Source organism: Chiloscyllium punctatum, chromosome 26, assembly GCF_047496795.1.
Source record: "Chiloscyllium punctatum isolate Juve2018m chromosome 26, sChiPun1.3, whole genome shotgun sequence".
Classification (NCBI taxonomy): Eukaryota; Metazoa; Chordata; class Chondrichthyes; order Orectolobiformes; family Hemiscylliidae; genus Chiloscyllium; species Chiloscyllium punctatum.
The window spans coordinates 70,863,228-70,885,469 of record NC_092764.1 but is presented as its reverse complement, the minus strand read 5'-3'; the positions used below and the strand labels follow the sequence as shown (position 1 = coordinate 70,885,469).

The following is a 22,242-nucleotide window of genomic DNA, read 5'->3' as shown; positions in this document are numbered from 1 at the left end:
TAATTTTTGCCTGTCTGTCAGAATCGGGCAGTGGCCAGTTTTCTTGTAAGTCATCCAGCAGTGTGGTGCCTGGAAGAGCTGGTTTAGGGAAGTAAATCAGAGCCTACTAAAATCGAAAAGCCTTCGAATATTTCAAGTTGCATTAAGGCTCAGCAGACTCTCAAGTGAAATGAGGAGAAAAACTAAAGTGTTACTTGAAAGGTACGCTGGCAGGAGAGAAAAGCTTCAAAAGCAACACATCTAACTCCTGTACTCGTTTCTGTCAGACCCTCTAGATTATTTCCAAAATGGATTCCACACTGAATGCTGGACAGGTTCGCCAGAAGTTCATTGACTTCTTCAAGCGTTATAACCACGAGTATGTCCACTCCTCAGCGACTATCCCTCTCGACGATCCCACGCTTCTGTTTGCCAATGCTGGCATGAATCAGGTAGGTTTACCAGTTTGCCAGATTCGGGTGAAGTCCTTCATCTCTAAAGTATGACTGTGCATAATTTAGTAATTTAGAAAATTCTAACTATTAGCAAGAAACATCAACTAGGACTTAGTTTGTATCTATCTAGACACGTCCACTTTGCCATTTCACAGTTCCATATGTATAGGTCTGGATGAAGAAGGCCCTTCAGCCCATTTTATCACTTCCTAGATTATCAACCTAATCATCTTTGGGTGATCCCTGATTGACAGTTGGTCTCCCATGTGGACTTCAGTTTTGCATGTTAGCAAATCACATCTAAATTTGTTTTAATTTTATTTTAATTAATAAAATGTTTAGCAAATGTGAAAGAGGTCAAGCCATCCGTAATATCACAGTCCCCATGTCTATTATGTGCAGAACAGCAGGGCACTATTGGATAATCTGGAAGGATATGGGTAGGCAGTGTCACTTGAATAATGGAAACTAATTTATAAACCTATTGCACTGCGAGAATGGTTACATCAGTGAATGGACCACAAACAGAAACTAGATGCAAGATACTAGAAATGCACACTGGTAAGGATCTGTGAAGAGAAAAGGCTGGTGTGGTATATTGGGTGCGTACCCTTGGCCAGAGTTTTCTGATTAACTGTGGTATCTGAAACCTTGCTCTTCTCTGTACGTTTACAACATTTTCAGTTCATGTTTGATTCCCAACATTGGCAGTTTTCCTTTTTCTTGTTCAACTTGAGGCTGGTAGTGAAGGTTAGGGCTGTTGACTCCCAGTTAGTAATCTTGTATAAGCAGGTAACAAGTGGTGTGCAATAGTAGTGTGGGATGATTGGCTAATGTGTCTCTTCCATCTTGTAGAGGAGTGATTAGACTCTCAATGATGCTGTGACTCAAGGCAGTTTACATCTCACCATGTAGGGAATCTCTGATGTAAACCCCAAAATTGTCGGATTTTCCACCTATCATTTGTCATCTTCACCAAAATAAACTGGTAGCTTAGTAGTATGAAATTGGTATGTGAGGATTTAATCTTGAATCTTGCTATTGTTGTTGTGTTACCATAGTCCTACCTTACCATAGGGGCTGCTCTCCCATTAGAGAGAAGTAAATGATGGTGATTTAACCTGAGGGCCAGCAGACCTCAGCAAGGGAAGAGGTTGAGAAGGACAGTCCTTCATGGTAACCTCAAACCGGTGAGGGGAATTGAACCCAAGCTGCTGGCACCATACTGCTCTGTAAACCAACCATCCCTCCAACTGAGTTAAATGAATTCCTGGTACTGTATGAAACCAGTTTGTCAAGAAATATTCGCCGGCTGCATAATTATGAGAAAGGATCAAAGAGATATATTCTTGTCTTAGCCACTTAAGATGCTATTTCAGCTGTAGTTTGTCCTTTCTAGGACACTGCTTGGATTGTGGTCTCCCAAATTGCTGAGGTTAATGGGAATTACCCAGCTTTGGAGATGGTTTTCTTTCATAAATATGGCTGTCGATGCTTTGGACTGGCTCGGAGTGCAATCTGAGTGTGAACAGGGTTATCTTACAGGAGTGAAGAGAGATTTGCCCAATGTATTAAACGCAATCTCAAATTCATTGTTTTTGTGAAAGTCCTGAAAGCAAGCCGTTAAAAAAATTGGGACATTCGCATTCAGGACCAAGTGCTGTTGCAAAAGTCAGGCTTATGATTGGATTTAAGCTCTCTGAAATCAGAGAATGTTGGTGGAGAATTGCTGGGCTGAAGACTGTGGGGAAATAGTGTTAACAGACAAAAGGACAACTTCTCTTTCTTCCTTTGGCTTGTTCCCAGGACATACACATAAGCCAGTTGATTGGTACTGGAACGTTTCACTATGTCTCCCCTATAGCTCAGGTGCCCGTTTGGAGTTACAATGGAAACATCAGCCAGGAAACCTGTGAATACCATCTCCCTCTTTTGAACAGGATCATTGCCTGTGGATCCTGTCTCTACTGCTTTTCCTTAACCTGGGGAGAAAGGGTATTTCTCAGCAAAGTTCAGGCATGTCTGATATAAATCAGACGTGGTGCAGAGTTTCTATTGCAGAGCTCATTTACCTCCAGGGATACCACACAATTGCATATCAACTCATGAATGTAGGTCCTCCCTGCAAATTTTGCTTCTTAGTAGTACAGTTTGCTTATTGTTGATGTGATCTGCACTGTGAATATGCAGGAGCTAATGTTGTAGCATGCATGAGATGCACAAACCTAGCCAGGGGAAAATTGAGTGCCTTCATCCTAGAGTGTAATGTGCAGAGATTGCTGCTGAAGGTAGGGACAAGGGAGTTTTCTGCTTTGAAAAATAATTTGTGGTTCCACTTATCTAGTGAGTAAAGGTATTGCCCACACAGGTCAAGACTTGTAAATTTGGTTTCCGTTTGTTGACTGATTTGCAACTGAGGAAGCAGCGAGGTTTCTATATTTGGGTTCATCTCTCCTGGAGGGGAATGTGGAAATCGGGCCAGGTTCCCCTCTGACTGGTGTAGCATGGTGTGTGTACTTAAACATGTCTTAATATGTGGCAGTCTGGTGAGGGTGAGATCAGATGGGACTGTGATTTTAACCTGTATGTTTAACATTTGTGGTACACCCCCTTGCTTGACAATTCGCTATATTGGAGGATTGGCAGCTACAGAATTCTAGAGAGTGTCATTCGCATGTGTGTGTTTTTAGAACCATTTTCTAATGAGTGACCTATCTTTTCCTTTACAGTTCAAACCGATTTTTCTGAACACTATTGACCCATCCCACCCAATGGCAAAACTAACAAGAGCTGCAAACACTCAGAAATGTATCCGTGCAGGAGGGAAACACAATGATCTGGATGATGTCGGCAAGGATGTTTACCATCACACCTTCTTTGAGATGTTGGGTTCTTGGTCCTTTGGTGACTATTTCAAGGTAGGTAGAGTGGTTTTCTGAGGAACTGCCCTCGGTTAATTTAAAGAGTGAAAAATGGTGAGAAATGGCTGAAGCCTAACGATTAATGCCGGTCTCTGATTTTAGAATTAAAGAACCATACTGTACAGAAGAGACCCTTCAGCCCATCAAGTCTGCGCACACACAACTACACTGCATTTATGTTGGTCCCACTTTCCAGCACTTGGCCCATAGACTTGAATATTATGACATTTCAAGTCCTCATCCAAGTAGACAATAGGTGCAGGAGTAGGCCATTCGGCCCTTCACCACCATTCGTTACGATCAGGCCTGATCATCCACAATCAGTATCCTGTTCCTCCCTTATCCCCATAACTCTTGATTCCATTATTTTTAAGAGCTCTATCCATCTCTTTGTTGAAAATATCCAGAGACTTGGGAGTGCGGTCTGGGACAGAGCATTCCATATGTCCACCACTCTCCGGTGAAGAAGTTTCTCTTCAACTCTGTTTTAAATGGCCTACCCCTTATTTTTAAACTGTGTCCTCTGGTTCTGGACTCACCCATCAGCGGAAACATGCTTCCTGCCTCCAGAGTGTCCAATCCTTTATTAATCTTATACATCTCAATCAGATCCTCTCTCATCCTTCTAAACTCAAGTGTAAACAAGCCCAGCCGCTCCAATCTTTCAACAGTACTTTTTAAATTTTCCGGTTTCCCATCTCTATTACCCTCCCAGGCAGTACATTGCAGATTCCCACCACCCTGGGGGTGTAAATGTTTCTTTCTCAATTTCCCTCTAAACCTCCCCACCCTTCACCTTAAAATTATGTCCCCTTGTTATTGATGTTTTAACTATGGGGTACAGCTGCTCTCTGTACATCCTGTCCGTGTCATTCATTACCTTACAAAAACCTCAATCAGGTCCTCTCTCAGCCTTCGCTGCTGTAAAGGAAACAGCCCAAGCTTACCCAGACTTTCTTCATAGCTGAAATACTGCATCCCAGAACCCAGAAACCTAGCTGCATCCTTGTGAATCTCATCTGCACCTACTCCAGTCCAATCACTTCCTTCCTCTAGGGTGGTGACCAGACTGCACACGGTACTTCAGCTGTGGCTTAACCAAAGATTTGTATAGCTCCGGCATAACCTCCCTGCTCTTATAATCTTCTGATAAAGGCAAGTGTCCTATATGCCTCCTTAACTACCCTGTCCTGCTGCCTTCAGAGATCTGAGGACAAGTACCCCAAGATCCTGCTCTTCCTCTGATTTCATGGTGTCTAGCCATTCATTGAATACTCTCTTGTCTAGTTATCTCTCCCAAAGTGCATCCCTCACATTTTTCAGGGTTTAGTTTGACAGAGGCTATGGCATGGCGATGGAGAATGTAGACTAATACATTTTGGGGATTGTATCATTTGAGTAAAATATAGACTGGATTCCAAAAGGGCCACGTAGAAAGATCTCCAGTCCCCACTGTACAGCAGAATATTCTGACAGGTTTACAGGGCGCTGCACCTTTAACAGGGTTATGTTGTCCTTGGCGTTTTATTCGGAGAGATCAGAAAAGACGCAGTCTCTGAAAAGTCCAAGTTTGAAGGGCCAGTTTGAGTATAGCTAACAATATTGCCTCATGCAAAAGGCTTTTAAGTTTTAAAAAAAAGTACAATGAAAGAGGAGTGGCCAGTTCTCCCAGCTCAGTTTTTCTCTGAAAGCAGCCGGGCAGTTGTAGAAGCTGCTAGACCCCCATGAGGCAGGTCCATGCTGATCCTCCCTTTCTCTGACATCTCTCCCTGTAAGACCCTGTGTTTGATCTTTCCTCTTGTGCCAAGGGGTGTGTGTGGGGATTGTCGCAAGTATTTAGAACAGCATCGTTAAATTGGGATAATCTGTCAGGTTTTCGGATAGGTTAAGTTAATCTGTGTTCTGTTTTCTTTTGTGTTTCATTCAGTAATCTGGCAAATAAATTCTGTTTTGTTTAAAACTAAATGTTTTGACTAACTGCAGCCCTCCTGGAATGTCTGCGTTACACCTGCTTAAAACAGCCAGCAAAGTTAGAGTCTAGGCCACTTCCTTGAAATGTTTTGAGGGGCTCTGGTCTGGTCCATAACAAGGGGGTGAGAGAGCAAGCCACACCCCCCCAGTACTACCAGCCCCTTACCTTGCAAGGCAACTGAAAGATGAGCTTACCCTTTAACTGCACGTGGTGTCATTAAGGAATGTGTCTGTTATGTGAGACAATTTGGTTAACCTCCTAGGTATAGTTCAAAGAACCCAAGGATCGGAATGTTAAAATATATATAACTTATAATAATGCAAAGTATTAGTCATCTTGGAGCAAGTCACTAAGATCATAGCTATGTCATTTGCTGGGAGACAACCTACCTGGTTCTTGAGAAGATTTCCAGTTCGGGCTGTGGAATTGTTCGCCAAGCCGGTGTGCTTTTCTGCAAACGTTCCATCGCCTTGCTCGGTGACATCATCAGTGCATCTTTGATAAGGTGTTGGTGGTCTTTCCCACCTGGTATTTATATGTCTCTGTTTGTTGGTACTTCCTGTTCTGTATCTAGGATATAATGTGTCTTCTCATTAAGTTCCAGTTGGAGTGCCACGCTTCGAGGAATTCTCTGGCGTGTCTCTGTTGTATGTAGATGACACCTTTGTCGTCATTAAATGTACACAACTGGAAGATACTCACTACCATATCCTCACCAAGTAAAGTTCACTCAAGAAGAGGAAAACTACAGCAGACTCCCCTTCATGGACGTATTAGTGGAATGCACATCTACCGGGGAACTCCAGACGAGAGTGTACAGGAAGAACACCCATACTGACCAGATACTGAATTATAACACCAACCACTCCAGCGCACACACACGCAGCTGCATTAGGATACATTTAAACGGACAAGGGCACATTGTAGCAACCCAGAATTCCAGAAGGCACAACAGGGATGCCTGTTCAAAGGATTTCAACAAAACAGGTACCCCAAGACCACTATCCTTCAGTACATACAAGACACACCCAAAGAAGAAAACACTACAGACCAGACATGATAGCAACTATACCATATATCAAAGACATATCAGATAACTACCTGACTACTGAGACCCTTGGGAATCTTAGTGGCCCACAAACCATAAACGCCTTCCATCAGATCCTCACAAAGGTTAAAGATCTGATACCCACATCCAACAGGACGAATATTCTTTGCAGAGTATCTTGTGGATACTGAAAAACCCACACTACATCGGACAAACAGGAAGGAAGCTGAGCATATGAATGTCAGCTTGCTAGCGCCAGATATGACCAGCACACTCTCATTTCCAACCACTTGGACAACAAAGGACACAAATTCAATTGGGGCAATGTAGCTATTGTAGCACAGGCAAAAAGAGACACGCCAGAGAGTTCCTTGAAGCCTGGCACTCCAACTGGAACTCAGTCAATAGACACATTGAACAGGACCCCATATGCAAACCACTCAGTTACAGAACCGGAACTCCAACAAAGAGACATATAAATACCATGTGGGACAGACCACCACCACCTTATCAAAGGCGCACTGATGATGTCACCTAGCGAGGTGACAGAATGTTTGCGGAGAAACATACTGGCTCAGCGACCAAATGCACAACTTCACCCTACCCAGTCTCCTGTGTAATTTGGGGGTTAACTTATTCAGGTGTAGACAACCATCTTCACTCCCATTCCTGTATATGTGCCCCCTTTGATTGATTGATTGAAATTTGCCCTTTCTCTGGATTTGTTTCTCAAGTACAACCCATGTTCCCATTTTGTTCGCACTAATAGGAAGTTAGTTTGATGAAACCGGAACCTCACTTGCAGTGATCCAGATTCTGTGGGCTGAGTTTTTGTTTTGACTTTGATTGTGTAGGCATTGGCATGCGAGATGGCCTTGGAACTGCTGACAAAAGAATTCGGGATCCCCATCGAAAGGCTGTATGTGACTTATTTTGGAGGGAATGAGAAAGCAGGGCTGGAACCAGATCTTGAATGCAAGCAAATCTGGCTAAATCTGGGGTGAGATTTTATTTATTTCTCCTGATATCGCCTTTCCATCAGTGAGAGTTCAGTTCTGTTCTGTGTGTCGCTGTACATCTATCAGCTTACCCATATAGCTAAGCATTTTATTCTGAGGAATGAACTATCATTGCTGGGGGGGGGGGCTGATCCCTGTTACGAGCTTGAACTGGGTATCGAATTTACAGCTCCCCTGGCTGAGGTTGGATAACTCAGCATAGATCTGGGAATTACTTTTCAGTTTTCCTAGTCTGGATTAGAATAGAATTATAGAATCCCTACAGTGTGGAAACAGGCCCTTTGGCACAACAAGTTCATACCAACTCTCTGAAGAGTAGCCCATCCAAACCCATTCCCCTACCCTATTATCCTATATTTACCCCTAACTAATGCACCTAACCTACACATCCCTGAACACCACGGGCAATTTAGCATGGCCAATTCACCCTAACCTGCACATCTTTGGACTGTGGGAGGAAACCGGAGCACCCGGAGGAAACCCACGCAGACACGGGGAGAATGTGCAAACTCCACACAGATACTTGCCCGAGGCTGGAATCGAACTAGGTGCCTGGCGCTGTGAGGCAGAGTGCTAACCACTAGACCACCACGCCGCCCCTACTACTACCATTCTCTGGTCATTTGTGGGGATGTAACATTTGCCAGATGTTTCTGAATAGAATATGGGGAAAAGAAAATGCCTGTTCAGTAGTAAAATATTTAAGTGGAGAAAAGTTACTTCTGGTCTTGAACTGCACAGAACATAAATTAGAATTAGTAATAAATTAGTACAATTAGATTGTAAATATCATTGATTGCATCTTTCTGTGCAGAGTGGCTGAGGAACGGATTCTGCCAGGAAGCATGAAGGACAACTTCTGGGAAATGGGTGATACTGGACCTTGTGGTCCCTGCAGTGAGATGCATTATGATCGTATTGGAGACCGTGACGCTGCTCATCTGGTCAATATGGATGACCCTAACGTTCTGGAGGTCTGGAACCTTGTATTCATTCAGTTCAACAGGTAACTTGGCTGTCGTTCAGCACTGCATCAAAACCTTGTACTGTGCCAGGACTTGGCTCAACATTATGAAGAAAAATCAATGCTGCCATTTTACTTGGAAGTGATTCATTTTGCTTTTAAACTGTGCTTTTATATACTCGATTAATTGAGGTGCTTTCTGGCAGTGGTACTTTGCCTTACACTGTGCTACATGGAGTTAGATCTCTTTTACTTAGTGTCAAGTGGTAAACTTGACTGTTACTTGTCTTTCTTTAAAAAGGTTTATATAGTATTTACAAATCATCTTTCTGCACTACAGAAGGTCCCTAACCACTTCAAAGCAAGTTTCACAGTTGCAATGTAGGGAAACAGCATAGTGAGCTCCCACAGTCTCCCACAGTGACTAAATAATCATCAGTTTTTGTGATGTTAATAAATATTTGCTAGTACGCTGAGGATAGGTCATCCCTTTTTTCAAAATAGGAACATTAATGCCTACCTGAGGCTTTTGTCAAATGAGTCCTCAACAGGACAGCATTTCCAACAGTGGGTTAACGCACTGGCATGTAAACTTTGACTCTTGTGTCAAATCTTGGACTGGGACTTGAACCCACAACCATGACTGAGGTGAATTTGCTACCATCAGAGCTACAGTTGGCTGACTCATTCTGATGCAGCTGAATGCTTACCAGCTCATTCACTTGCCTGTGAGAAATCTCTCTGATATTGTTGAGACATCCTTGGGAATTGAACACTGAGTTAGGAATGACAGGGCACCATTGGATATTGGAGCCTTAGTTTCCTCTATCTGTACCACATATTGAACTGATGTAAAATTTTACAGCAGCATGTATAATGTTCCTCATTGTGTCTCATTGCACTGATGTGATACTTCTGATCAAACAGCATCGGTCATTTTTCCCCTTGAGCCTGTTCCACCATTTAGTGAGATCATGGCTGATTTGTGAATTAATTATAAAAAATCAGCCTTAATCTCTTATCTCTAAATAGGTTTAATTAACAAAATGCTATCTATTTCTGTTTCACATTTAACAATTGATCCAGACTTAGTTGTCATTTGTGAAAATGTTCCAAGCTTCTATCACCAAGTACATTTTGAAATGTTTCCGCATTTCTCTTACTCCTGTCGTGTCTGGCACGCATTTTTAGGATGTGTCCCCTTGCCCTAGATTCCACAGCCAGTGGAAGTAAATTCCCTTTACCTTATTTGTTGTCCTTATTAGCTTGAAAACTTTGACTAAATCACTCTTTAATCTTCTAAGTTCCAGGGAGTACAACCCTTCTGTGTGTTATCACTTTGTTGCCAGGACTCCAAGGGTTCATTTGCATGCTGCACTCCATCCAAAATCTCCAAACCCTTCGAAAGATATGTTGGCCATATCTCATATCCGTATCTCGGTATCTCCAAATGGCTTAACCAAGGTTTTGTATAGCTCAAGCATGACTTCTGCCCTTAGTATTATAGCCATTCATCAGTTGTTTTGATCAGTCATGATGTGTATGCCTGGATCCCACATCTTTTTAGCCTTCACTGCTCCTGGCTTTTCACCATTTAGAAACTACCTTTTCTATTTGTGTTTTACCTGCAGTTGGATGACCTCCCATTTATCAGAGTTAAAATCCGTGTATCAATTTATTTACTCTGTCACTACCTCCTCATAATGTTATATTTCCATTTATGCTGCTTACAGTCTGCTTACCTTAATGCCATTGACAAACCTTAATTGCTTCTTTGCTTTCACCACTCCAGAGAAATTGATGGCAGTCTGAAACCTCTGGCAAAGAAGAGTATTGATACAGGAATGGGTTTGGAACGGCTTGTGTCGATCCTGCAGCAAAAGATGTCAAACTATGACACTGATCTGTTTCAGCCTTACTTCAAAGCCATCCAAAAGGTAAATTGTTCAAGTAATTTATCTACTGCAGGATCAGGTAATGGTGCCTTTCACTCTGTTTTTTATCTGAATTTAAATGGGTTTTGTGTTCAGGATTTCATACACTAATACTGCATTGAAAGAAATCATCAGCTTTTTTTTGAAAAACGCAACAGATGTGTTCAGGTTAGTGTGACTGTAATGACCTTGTGAAAAACCTGGGTGTTAGGAAATTAATCTTTCTTCTCAACCAGTGGTTGTGACAAGTGAGACTAAAGCTCTCAATACTCTTCATCTGGATTTGCAGACTTGGCAACTTAGAGTCATAGAGATGTACAGCATGGAAACAGACCCTTCGGTCCAACTTGTTCATGCTGACCAGATATCCCAATCCAATCTAGTCCCACCTGCCAACACCCAACCCATATCCCTCCAAACCCTTCCAATTCATATACCCATCCAGATATCTTATAAATGCTGCAATTGTACTACCCTCCACCACTTCCTCTGGTAGCTCATTCCATACACGTACCACCCTCTGCGTGAAAAAGTTGCCCCTTAGGTCCCTTTTAAATCTTTCCCCTCTCACCTTAAACCAATGCCCTCTGGTTCTGGACTCCCCACCCCCAGGAAAAAAAACTTTGTCTATTTATCCTATCCATGCCCCTAATGATTTTATAAATCTCTTTGAGGTCAGCCCTCAGCCTCCAACGCTCCAGGGAAAACAGCCCCAGCCTATTCAACCTTTGTCTATAGCTCAAATCCTCCAACCCTGACAACATCCTTGTAAATCTTTTCTGAACCTTTTCAAGTTTCACAACATCTTTCTGATAGGAAGGAGACCAGAACTGACGGAGGTAATGTCACCCTGAGAAATCCCTGTACCTTACCCTGTGCTGGATTTAAAGCAAGAGCTACTTTTCAACATCCGTCTCTGTTTTGAGGCTTCCTCATGAGTCATGTTATTTGAATGAAGTATCCCCTGATATCAGAAAGTCAGGAGTCCAGGGCTGACTCCCAAAGAGCAACACCACTCGCTGCTCTTGCAAAATATAATAAGGAACAACAGTTCAGATGTGCATATTACCTTAATAGAGAAGGCGTCTCTGACAATTCACTGTTATTGAAATCCATCATGTGCTGCCTGGTTTGGAAGCAACGTATTCAGTTCTTCATTCATAAATTTTAGGGCACTGGAGCCAGGCCATACACTGGGAAGGTGGGCTCTGAGGATGTTGACGGAATAGACATGGCGTACAGAGTGCTGGCAGATCATGCAAGGACCATAACAATTGCTTTGTCTGATGGAGGCAGACCTGACAACACTGGTAGAGGGTGAGTTTGAAAACATAAGGAAATTGCGCATTTGAATGCACCCACTTTGACATTGCGTCAGTCTCTGCAAGTGATGACAAACTATTTCATTGCTGTGTTGCTCGACACAGACCTGGTCCCCAGTTCTTGGCCTTGTCTCAGCTCGGACATGGCTGTTCAGCGCTCAAGCCGTTTCCAATTCTAAGTTGGCAGATGCTGGCTTATCCTTCTCGCCACTTATTAATTGCTGCAAACTGATATCTTTGATCCTACAAACCATTAATTGAATCACCGGCCGCTAAAATAGTCTTTAAATGTTTGCGACCAGTATGTAAAGCTGACCACCCAGTTATTGGTTTTATTCTTTCACAGGATGTAGTTGGTACTGATGAGAACAATTTTTATTGACTTCCCTTAAGGTGGTGGTGAACTGCTGCAGTCCTTGTGTTAAACATGGACCTCCTGTGTGATATAAAATCATATTCAAACATTTTGCCTGATTTACCGATTTTAGACCTGAATTTGTTTGTAAAATATTTGATTCTCTGGAAGAACTCTACATTGAGAAACCATTTTTTGAGCAATTTGACTAGAAATTCTTCATCCATCAGCAGATACACGGGTGAAAATGTTCTCGATTAAAAAATAGCTTTACACTCAATACAAATAAGATTACTTTGGAATGAGTTATCGGGAGCTTGCATTATCTTTTTCCCATTTTAATGATTTGAGAGTGCAGATTAAAAGCATAAAAAGCTCAAGAACTGAAGGCCATTCAGTCCTGTAGGGCTTCTGTCTTGCCCTTGTTCTTCATAGCCCTGCAAATATTTCCCCTTTTAGCTTTTTGAACTCCCTTTTGAAAATTATTCTTCATCATCCTTTTGGCAATGCATTCTAAATCATAACATTCATGCCCTCATCGCTACTAGATTTTATTTTTGTTGTCAATTACTGTGTCTCTTTTGGATACCTATTCTTCAGTCACTGGAAACAATTTCTTAGTCACGCTATCGTGGTTTTGAGGACCTCTGTCAAATCTCCCTGTAACCTTCTTGGCTCTGAGGAGAACAACCCCAGTTTCTCTCGTTTCATCTAAAACCTTTTTGTTTTTGATGCCATCCTCAGAAATCTTTCCAAGGCTTGATATCCCCGTTAAATTGTGCTGGCCAGAATTGCTTCATTTGGGACCTAGCCAGTGTTTCAAAGATTCATACAGCGCAGAAAAGGCCCATCTGCTCATTGAGTCTGCCCTGGCATAACTACCACTAAAATTGTGCTTATCCCAGTTTCTTACACTTGAGCCATATCCTTGACATTTATGATAATTGAAGGGCTCATCCGAATATTTTTCAGAATTTGTAAAGTTTCTGGCCTCTTCCACCTTCCCAGGCAGTGCATTCCAGATTCCCACCGCCCGCTGAGTGAAAAAAGGTTTTTCCCAAATTCTCTCTGAATCTCCTCCCCGGCTCTAGAATTATGGCCTCTCGTGATTGACTCCTCAACAAAGGGGAGTCACGCTGTTCACCCTGCCCGTACCCCTCATAATCTTGTACACATCAATCATATCGTCAAAAATGTTGTATAGCACAGAAGCAGTGGGGGAAGAGGGTGTTTAATGCTCATGGGTTGCTGGGGGAAGGGGCAAGCAAATCAAACACCTTCCTCACCACCCTGCGACTCCACTTTCAAGGAACTATGAACCTGCACCCCAAGATCTGTTTGGCATCACTCCCCAGGACCCTAGCATTAAGTATATAAGTCCTGCCCTGATTTGCCTTATCAAAATGCAACACCTCACATTAATGTAAACTAAACTCCACCTGCCACTTATTGACCCATCTGATCAAAGTCTTTTGTACTCAAGAAAACAATCCAAGCCTATCTAATCTCTTATAGAGTCACAGAGATGTACAGCATGGAAACAGATCCTTTGGTCCAACTCGTTCATGCCAGTCAGATATCCTATATTAATATAATCCCATTTGTCAGTATTTGGCCCATGTCCCTCTAAATCCTTCCTCTTCCTCCAGATACCTTGTAAATGTTGTTATTGAACCAGCCACCACCACTTCCTCTGGCAGCTCATTCCATACACGCACCACCCTCTGCATAAAATGGTTGCCCCTATGGGTCCCTTTAAAATCTTTCTGCTCTCACCTTAAACCTCTGCCCTCTGGTTTTGGACTCCCCCACCCCAGAGAAAAGACTTTGGCTTTTCACCCTATTCATGCACAACACTGACAATTCCTCCCTCCTAGGGAACATCCTGATGAACCTCCTCTGTACCCTCTTCAGTGCTATCACCGTGTTTTCTAACAGCTTAACAAATATAGAATCAAGTGTCCAGGCCTTGACCAATCAAAGACGCTGGATAATTGCCTCAAGTACTTAGAGATCCCGTAAAATCTAGGACTGTTGGTTACCTGATCAAGAGGATGGGGGTGTGCTAGAGGTGGATGTCATCAGTCTACATATGAAAACTAACATTGTGCTTCTGCCTGGTCACTAAGGGACAAAATGTACGTGGGAGGGAGAGTCAGATCCATCTGGAAGCCACCTTTGAATTCTCTGACCTTTACGGATAAGGTTTTCTTGTAGATACCAGTCTTAAGCGTCTTTTGTCATTGAAAACTTCCTAAATCCATGACAGCTGACATTCAGTGTTGCATTTCCTATTGGGTCGAGCTATAAATTTTAAGGTATCAATGCCACTTTGTCTGGAATTTCTTTTGCTGCACCTCAACAATTTGAGGATTCACACCTTAGAATCGTAGATTCATTGTTACCGTGGGGATATGAATAATTTCAAGCTGTTTGTGAAAACAAATACCAGACGTGTTTGCAATTTGAGAATGTACATTTAATAAGTAAGAAAAAGTTTACAATTTTTATATTAGATTAAACGTGTTTGCTTTCTTTCATCTCTTCCACGACCTCTTAAGCTCATTTGCTTTATTGCAAGGTCACAGAGAAATTATGTTTTGCAATTCCTTCATGACTGTGTTCCATTTTTAAGATGATGTAAGGTAATTTCTCTGTAAACAAATCAACAGCAAATTATTCCCCGATACAAGACCAAGGACCAAGATATAGTCCTCTGGATGTTGAGTGTTTTGTGCTGCAAAAATATGGTAGCGATGGGAGTGCTTTAACAGAGTTGAGGAAAGGTAACCTCAAACTAGAGTTCCAGCTTCTAGTTTCCCACTCCCTGTCTTGCTGTCTCCTCCCTTCCTGCAAATGCCTGAAGAGAACATGCCAGGGTTTGCACATGAAGAGTAGCTCCTCGGTACGGGGCCAGTTGCTGACCCTCCCAACACACAACTCTTACTGTGCAGCAGGGACGCAAAACTCTGAAAAGGAAGATAAGTGGAATCGAAAAACACTCTTTGATGGAATGTGAGCAGCATGGAGGGGTCAAATTGAAAAGTATTTAAAAGTTCCCGGGCCGTTATTTCATTACACACCTCTGGAGTTTATCAGCAGTCTTGTAGAAGCACGCAGCTATGAACCTCTGCTCGCCAGATTGGATCGATCTATTCTTAATCCAGATGTCCTGACTTGGTTTGGCTGGTTTGCTCTTTCCGTACAAACTCAAAACTGTTTTCCTCCCGTCCTTTCAAAACAGCAATCTGGGTGCCACATTCAGATTGAGAGGGTTTATTTTTGCCTCATTGTTATAATGTCTGCTACCAAAGGGGTGTCACGAGGGGAAGCAGGTAAACACTCAAGTAGGCGGACTTAGACTTTCTTTATCTGTATTTGTTGTAGAATCTGGAACAGTTAGCGAGTTTTGCCATGCTCCTGCACAAGTTGGTATTAAAGAACCAATGGTATTAAAGATCTTTTCCTGTGCAGGTATGTTTTGAGGAGGGTTTTACGAAGAGCAGTGCGATACTCTCACGAGAAGCTGAACGCCTCAAAGGGTTTCTTTGCATCCCTGGTTGATGTTGTGGTGGAATCTTTGGTACGTATGTTACACCCTTAGCCCTCACTGTAATTTGCTGGGGACCTTACAAAAGATTTCACTTGGAGAATGAAAACACAGAGTGCTGGGGGAACAGCTGCACTTCCCTGAGTGCATGAAGAGGAAAGGGAGGTCAGTGTTTTGCAGATGCACTCCCCTGTCAAACAGACTGCATCTGAAATAATGACCTCTTCCTTTTCAGCCACTTTGTTTTTCCTGCATTTGCTTCAGGTTTTCAATATTTGTGGGATTTTTTAAAGTACCTTCAGATTTCTGGGTATCTCTTAGCCCAGATTGTCAACAAGGGCGACCTGACACATGCCTGGTACTGCATGCGCGGAAGAGTAGATTACCCTGGGTTATTCCAGGGCCACTTATAGAGTCATACAGACGTACAGCATGGAAACAGACCCTTTGGTCCAACCCGTCCATGCTGACCAGATATCCCAATCCAATCTAGTCCCACCTGCCAACACCCGGCCCATATCTCTCTCAACCCTTCCTGTTCATATACCCATCCAAATGCCTCTTAAATGTTGCAATTGTACCAGCCTCCACCACTTCCTCTGGCAGCTTATTCCATACACGGACCACCCTCTGTGTGAAAAAGTTGCCCCTTAGGTCTCTTTTATGTCTTTCCCCTCTCACCCTAAACCTATGCCGTCTAGTTCTGGGCTCCCTGACCTCGGGGAAAAGACTTTGTCTATTTATCCTATCCATGCCCCTCATAATTTTGTAAACCTCTATAAAGTCACCCTCAGCCTCCAACGCTCCAGGGAAAACAGCCCCAGCTTGGTCAGCCTCTCTCTATAGCTCACATCCTCCAAGCCTGGCAACATTCTTGTAAATCTTTTCTGAACCCTTTCAAATTTCACAACATCTTTCCTATAGGAAGGAGACCAGAATTGCACACAATATTCCAACAGTGGCCTAACCAATGACCTGTAAAGCTGCAACATGACCTCCCAACTCCTGTACTCAATACTCTGACCAACAAAGGAAAGCATACCTAATGCCTTCTTCACTATCCTATCTACCTGCGACTCCACTTTCAAGGAGCTGTGAACCTGCACTCCAAGGTCTCTTTGTTCAGCCTTCCTGGGACTGATTGCAAGTGCTGTTGTTAAACAACTCTAGACAGTTCCCTCATTTCTCCCTGACTGAGAGGACAATGCAAGAGGGAAGAGAAGAGATATAAAAGCAGTGAATTAATTGTCATTTCAGATTGTGGTTACTTTCATTTCATGTCTAGAGACCATTGTTCCAGTGTGCTTGATATGGGCATCAGCTAAAAATTATTTTGACTGTGTTTTCCTCAGAATCTAGTCACCTGTCTGATGTTTGACACCCAGTCGCATTTTGTTACAACCAGTTTTAAAATGCTGGCTGCTTTTTTGAACTGGGGGATTGGCAAGTAAAAGTCTGCAAAGTTCCCCAAATAACAGCAATTAAACATGGAGATGAGCAATTTGTGAAAGATGGTAGTGTTTTCTGCACTTGTACAGAATTCTATCATTCAAATATTATAATAAAGTAACACGGGAAGTTGAATAGGTGCATTAAATTGAAATGATGCAGGAAAGCTTATTGTTTGCTCTTCAGGGAGCTGCATTCCCAGAGCTAAAGAAAGACCCAGATATGGTGAAGGATATTATTAATGATGAAGAGGAGCAGTTTTTAAAGACACTGAACAGAGGCCGTCGTATCTTAGAGAGGAAGATCCAGAGTTTGGGGGAAAATAAAAGAATTCCAGGTTTGTAAAGAAATTTAATAAGTATTTATGTCTTGGTTTCTGAGTGGAGTATCTTGGTTTCTCTATTACTGGGAGGTTTCAGGGCTTTTGTATGTTCTCCCATCCCTCACTGAGGCATCGTGTTCCCAATGATGACTCATCTATCTGAGCACCGACAACGAGGGTCTGGAGAGCTATTCATGAGCAGTTTTAATAGAGTAGATACAGAAGAACACTTTTCATAGGCGGGCAGATATATATTTTTATTTATAAACTCTCCATTCTTTTTAACAGCTCCCTTGGATATCTGCATTGCTCTAATTCTGGCTTCATGTGCATCCCTAATTTTAATCTTTCCATCATTGGTGGCCATGTCCACCAAGCTATCAAGGTCCAAATTACCAAACACCCATCTCCCCTTCTGTCTCTCTCTGTGTCTGTCTCTCTCTGTGTCTGTCTCTCTCTGTGTCTGTCTCTCTCTCTCTTCCCCCCCCCCCCACCCTTTTTTCTTGTCTCACCCCTTTTCTCTTTTTTTTTGCTCTTTTTCCCCCATTTTTCTCTCTTTCTGTTTCCCCTTTTCCCTGTCTCCCAATATCCCTTTTTTCACTCTCACCCTTGTTTCCCCCCCCCCCTCTTTGCACTCTGTCTCTCTCTCCCTTTTTCTCTTTCTCTCTCTCTATCTCACATGCGCGTGCTCTCTCTCTCCCTCCCACAGTGGTAAACCTCCTGTGAAGTGCTCTAAGGTATTCTGCTGTGTTGTTTTAGAGCCAGTGCTCAGCTCCAGGCAGGTCCTTCGGGGTGGAAGGGACAGGAGAAAATCAAACGGACCATCAGAAGCAAAAGAAACTGGCAGTGAAAGCATTTGACACCTGTAACTTGATAAATCAACCTTAATCTGAATTTGTCTATGATTTGTGTGCTGAGAGTTACTTTTACTGATGCAGTAATATTTTTTAATTGACGTACAGTTTGAACTTAGGACTTGGGAGTGGGCTGATCTGAACATTGTGTCAAATCGCTTTCCTGTCTGCACCGCATAACCTTTGATTCCTTTATCAGTCAAAAATCTGACTTGCTGAGCCTGGAATAAATTCAGTGTTCCTGTCTGTACTGCTTTCTGTGAAGGAGAACTCCTCATTTTACTGACCCTTTGAGTGAAACAGTTTCCCCACATCTCCACCTTAAAACGAAAATCCACTATCTAAAACTGTGCCTGTAGTTCCATTCTCTCCATAAGAGGATGGCCCCTATCAGCATCCACCCTGTCACGTTTCCTCAGGATCCTGTAAACGCTTCAATAAGATCACTTCCCACTCTGCAACATTCCTATGGATGTAGGCCAATCTGAATCATAGAATCCCTGCAGTGTGGAAACAGGCACTTCGGCCCAGCAAGTCCACACCAACTCTCTGAAGAGTAATTCACCCTGACCCATTCCTCTACTCTATTATCCTATATTTACCTCTGACTAATGCACCTAACCTACACATCCCCAGGCACTATGGGTAATTTAGCGTGGCCTATTCACCTAACCTGCACATCTTTGGATTGTGGGAGGAAACCGGAACACCCGGAAGAAACCCACGGGGATGATGTGCAAACTCCACGCAGACGGTCGCCCGAGGCTGGAATCGAACCTGGGTCCCTGGCACTGTGAGGCAGCAGTGCTAACCACTGAGCAACCGTGCTGCCCAATTTAGATAAGCCTTTCACTCCAGGACTGAGCCAAGTGAGCATTCTCTGAAATTCTTTTAATACAATTGTCTCTACTTTCAAACTTTCAAATAAGAAAACCAGAACTGTGCACAGTACTGTAAGTGTGGTCTCGCTGCAGGAGAGCTCCCCCACTTTTACATTCGGTTGTTTACGTTTGAAACACCAGCATTTCATTCTTCACTTGCTGTAGCTGTCTGCTCATGTTTTGACCTCATGATCCAGAGGCCTCTTAGATCACTATGGATCAGTTGAAATAGATAGATGTGCAGGTTTCCAATCATTACGTAAAGCTTACCTCAATCTAGGAAGGCATGGGCAATACATTTATCTGTATTTATGCCTCAGCGAACCTGTGTGAAGATAATCTCCCATCTCAGATGTTCACCCCTCATCTTTGCTGGAAAATACTAACTGATGGATGTCTGCTTAAACCATATCCAGTCATAGTCGTTACTTTCAGGAGAGAGAGGGGAAGGGGAAAGGACGTATTTCCAATCCACATTAGAACAAATTAAAATAAAAGTAACATTTTGATGCTTTCTGCTCAGGCATTGATTTAATACAATTATGTGACTGCTTTTTCCAGGTGACACTGCTTGGCTGCTTTATGATACCTATGGTTTCCCTGTGGATTTAACTGGACTGATTGCTGAAGAGAAGGGACTCAGTGTGGACCTGGAGGGCTTTGAGAATGAGAAGAAGGCTGCTCAAGTGAGTTGGTGCATGCACCTGGGTCATGTCTCACTGTGAAATGATGGGTGGCTGCTGTCATTGAGAGATCGCAGAGCTTTCTTCTGGATGTGTTGGAAATCTGTTTATATACCACTATTTCTTGCAGCATTGATAGTTGGTGAGAGTGCTGCTGGAAAAGCACAGCAGGTCAGGCAGCATCAGAGGAGAAGGAGAAGCGACGTTTCGGACATAGGCCTTATGCTGGAAACATTGATTCTCCTGCTGCTCAGATGCTGCCTGACCTGTGCTTTTCCAGCATCACACTCTCGAGTTTGATCTCCAGCATCTGTAGTGCTCACTTCCTCCTGGTCTACTGATACTTTAATACGAGAGGGAATATTCCCAGCAGGCCCTACTGTGCACAGACAAAACATAGAACAATACAGCACAGAACAGGCCCTTCAGCTGTCAATGTTGTGCCAACCTGTGAACTACTCTCAGCTCATCCCCTTACACTATCCCATCATCATCCATGTGCTTATCCAAGGATTGTTTAAATCTCCCTAATGTGGCTGAGTTAACTACATTGGCAGGCAGGGCATTCCATGTCCTCACCAGTCTGAGTAAAGAACCTGCCTCTGATATCTGTCTTAAATCTATCACCCCTCAATTTGTAGTTATGCCCCCTTGTACAAGCTGACGTTATCATCCTAGGAAAATGACTTTCACTGTCTACCCTATCTAATCCTGTGATCGTCTTGTATGTCTCTACCAAACCCACTCTTAGCCACCTTCATTGCACTGAGAATAGACGCGAGTCTCTCAGCCTTTCCTCATAATAGGAAACACTTTGCCTATAGTCAGGTAACATGCAGGCCACTCCCCTTTAGTGCAGTCACTGAGACAGGTGTTTGGTCTTGGAGGGGCACACAATCTCCACTGCTTGGCTGGAGCCCTCTGGGCCTAGTCACAATAGACTGATTTACAGATTTTAATGTCATCTCTGATTTAAGTGGCGTGGTCCCTTTTGATTTTTATCGGCGTGATGTGTTTTAGTTTGCTATCTGTTAGTTTGGTTGTACCCTATGTTCCATCACAGTGTTGGTAAATTAGTTAGTAGTTCAGGTTGTAAGTTTGCTCACTGAGCTGGTGGGTTTGTTTTCAGATGTTTCGTCACCATGCTGGGTAACATCATCGGAGTGAGCCTCCGGTGAAGCACTGGTGTCCTGTCCCGCTTTCTATTTATCTGTCTTGGTCTGTTGCGGTGGGTGATATCACTTCAGGTTCTTTTTCTGAGACGTTGGGAAATGGGGTCCAAATTGATCTGTTTGTTAATGGAGTTTGAATACCAGGCCTCTAGGAATTCTCATGCGTGTCTTTGTTTATTGCAGTTTATAATTAGTAGTTATATAGTAGAGTACTTGTGGGTACAGATTCTTAGCTGGATTCTTAGATTCCCTACAGTATGGAAACAGACCCTTTGGCCTAACAAGTCCACACTGACCCTCCGAAGAATAACCCACCCAGACCCATTCCCGTGACCTATATTTACCCCTGACTAATGTACCTAACACTATGGGCAATTTAGCGTGGGCAATTTAGCATGGCCAATTCACCTGACCTGCACGTCTTTGGACTGTGGGAGGAAACCAGAGCACCCGGTGGAAACCTACGCAGACACGAAGACAATGTGCAAATTCCACACAGACAGTCACCCGAGGCAGGAATCGAACCTAGGACCTGGCGCTGAGAGGCAGCAGTGCTAACCACTGAGCCACTGGTTTTGATTTTGTCACAAGCCAATGTGCGTTTGGACACTCGGCAAAATAAAAGTTTTTGAGGGTCAGGAGTCTTGAGTTTGCAACAGAAAGACTGTGAATCTAGGCTGATTTAACCCATCTGGTTGCTCCTCCCAAATATTGTATCTGTGTGCTCTCATCATGTTGTGTTGTATTCTTTTGAGTTGTTTAATAAATTAATACCTAAGTATAGTTTAGAAATACTTTTAGATGGGTGTAGAAGATCCCATAGCACTATTTCAGAGAAAATCAAGGGACTTCCCTGTGGTGTGCTGGTCATTTGTGGGGAGGTAATGGCCGAGAGGTATTACTTCAGTGACAAAGAAAAACTGCAGGTGCTGGAATTGAAAGTAGACAAGCAGGAGACTGGAGGATCACAGCAAGTCAGGCAGCATCAGGAGCTGGAATCGCCTGAAGAAGAGTGATACCTGAACTGTTGACCTCTCCAGCTCCTGATGCTGCTGTGTTCCTCCAGCCACCTGCTTGGCCACCAGTGGTATTATAAGGCAGCCTATTAATCCAGAAACCCAGGTCATGTTCTGGGGACCTGGGTTCAAATCCCACTACGGCAGATGATGGAACTTGAATTCAACAAAAATCTGGAATAAAGAGTCCAATAGTGACCATGAAACTATTGTCAATTGTTCTAAAAAAAACCATCTGGTTCGCTGAGGTAGGAAACTACCATCCTTACCTGGTCTGGCCTACATGTGACTCCAGACCCACAGCAATGTGGTTGTCTCTTGGGGATGGCCAATAAATACTGGCCTA

The 22,242-nt window shown here is 43.1% G+C and overlaps 1 protein-coding gene across 3 annotated transcripts in view; it reads left to right on the top strand.

The window, feature by feature from the left end:
- The window catches only part of aars1 (alanyl-tRNA synthetase 1), a 50,432-nt gene that overhangs the window by 4,430 nt on the left and 23,760 nt on the right, over positions 1-22,242 (top strand). For all 3 annotated transcript variants that reach the window (XM_072547609.1, XM_072547607.1, XM_072547610.1), the window contains exons 2-10: positions 267-431; positions 3,164-3,352; positions 7,230-7,375; positions 8,209-8,400; positions 10,151-10,295; positions 11,464-11,609; positions 15,444-15,552; positions 17,155-17,305; positions 19,587-19,711. In XM_072547609.1, coding sequence (XP_072403710.1) covers positions 288-431; positions 3,164-3,352; positions 7,230-7,375; positions 8,209-8,400; positions 10,151-10,295; positions 11,464-11,609; positions 15,444-15,552; positions 17,155-17,305; positions 19,587-19,711 — 1,347 coding nt within the window. In that variant the 5' untranslated portion in view covers positions 267-287. The remainder of the gene's footprint in view (positions 1-266; positions 432-3,163; positions 3,353-7,229; positions 7,376-8,208; positions 8,401-10,150; positions 10,296-11,463; positions 11,610-15,443; positions 15,553-17,154; positions 17,306-19,586; positions 19,712-22,242) is intronic.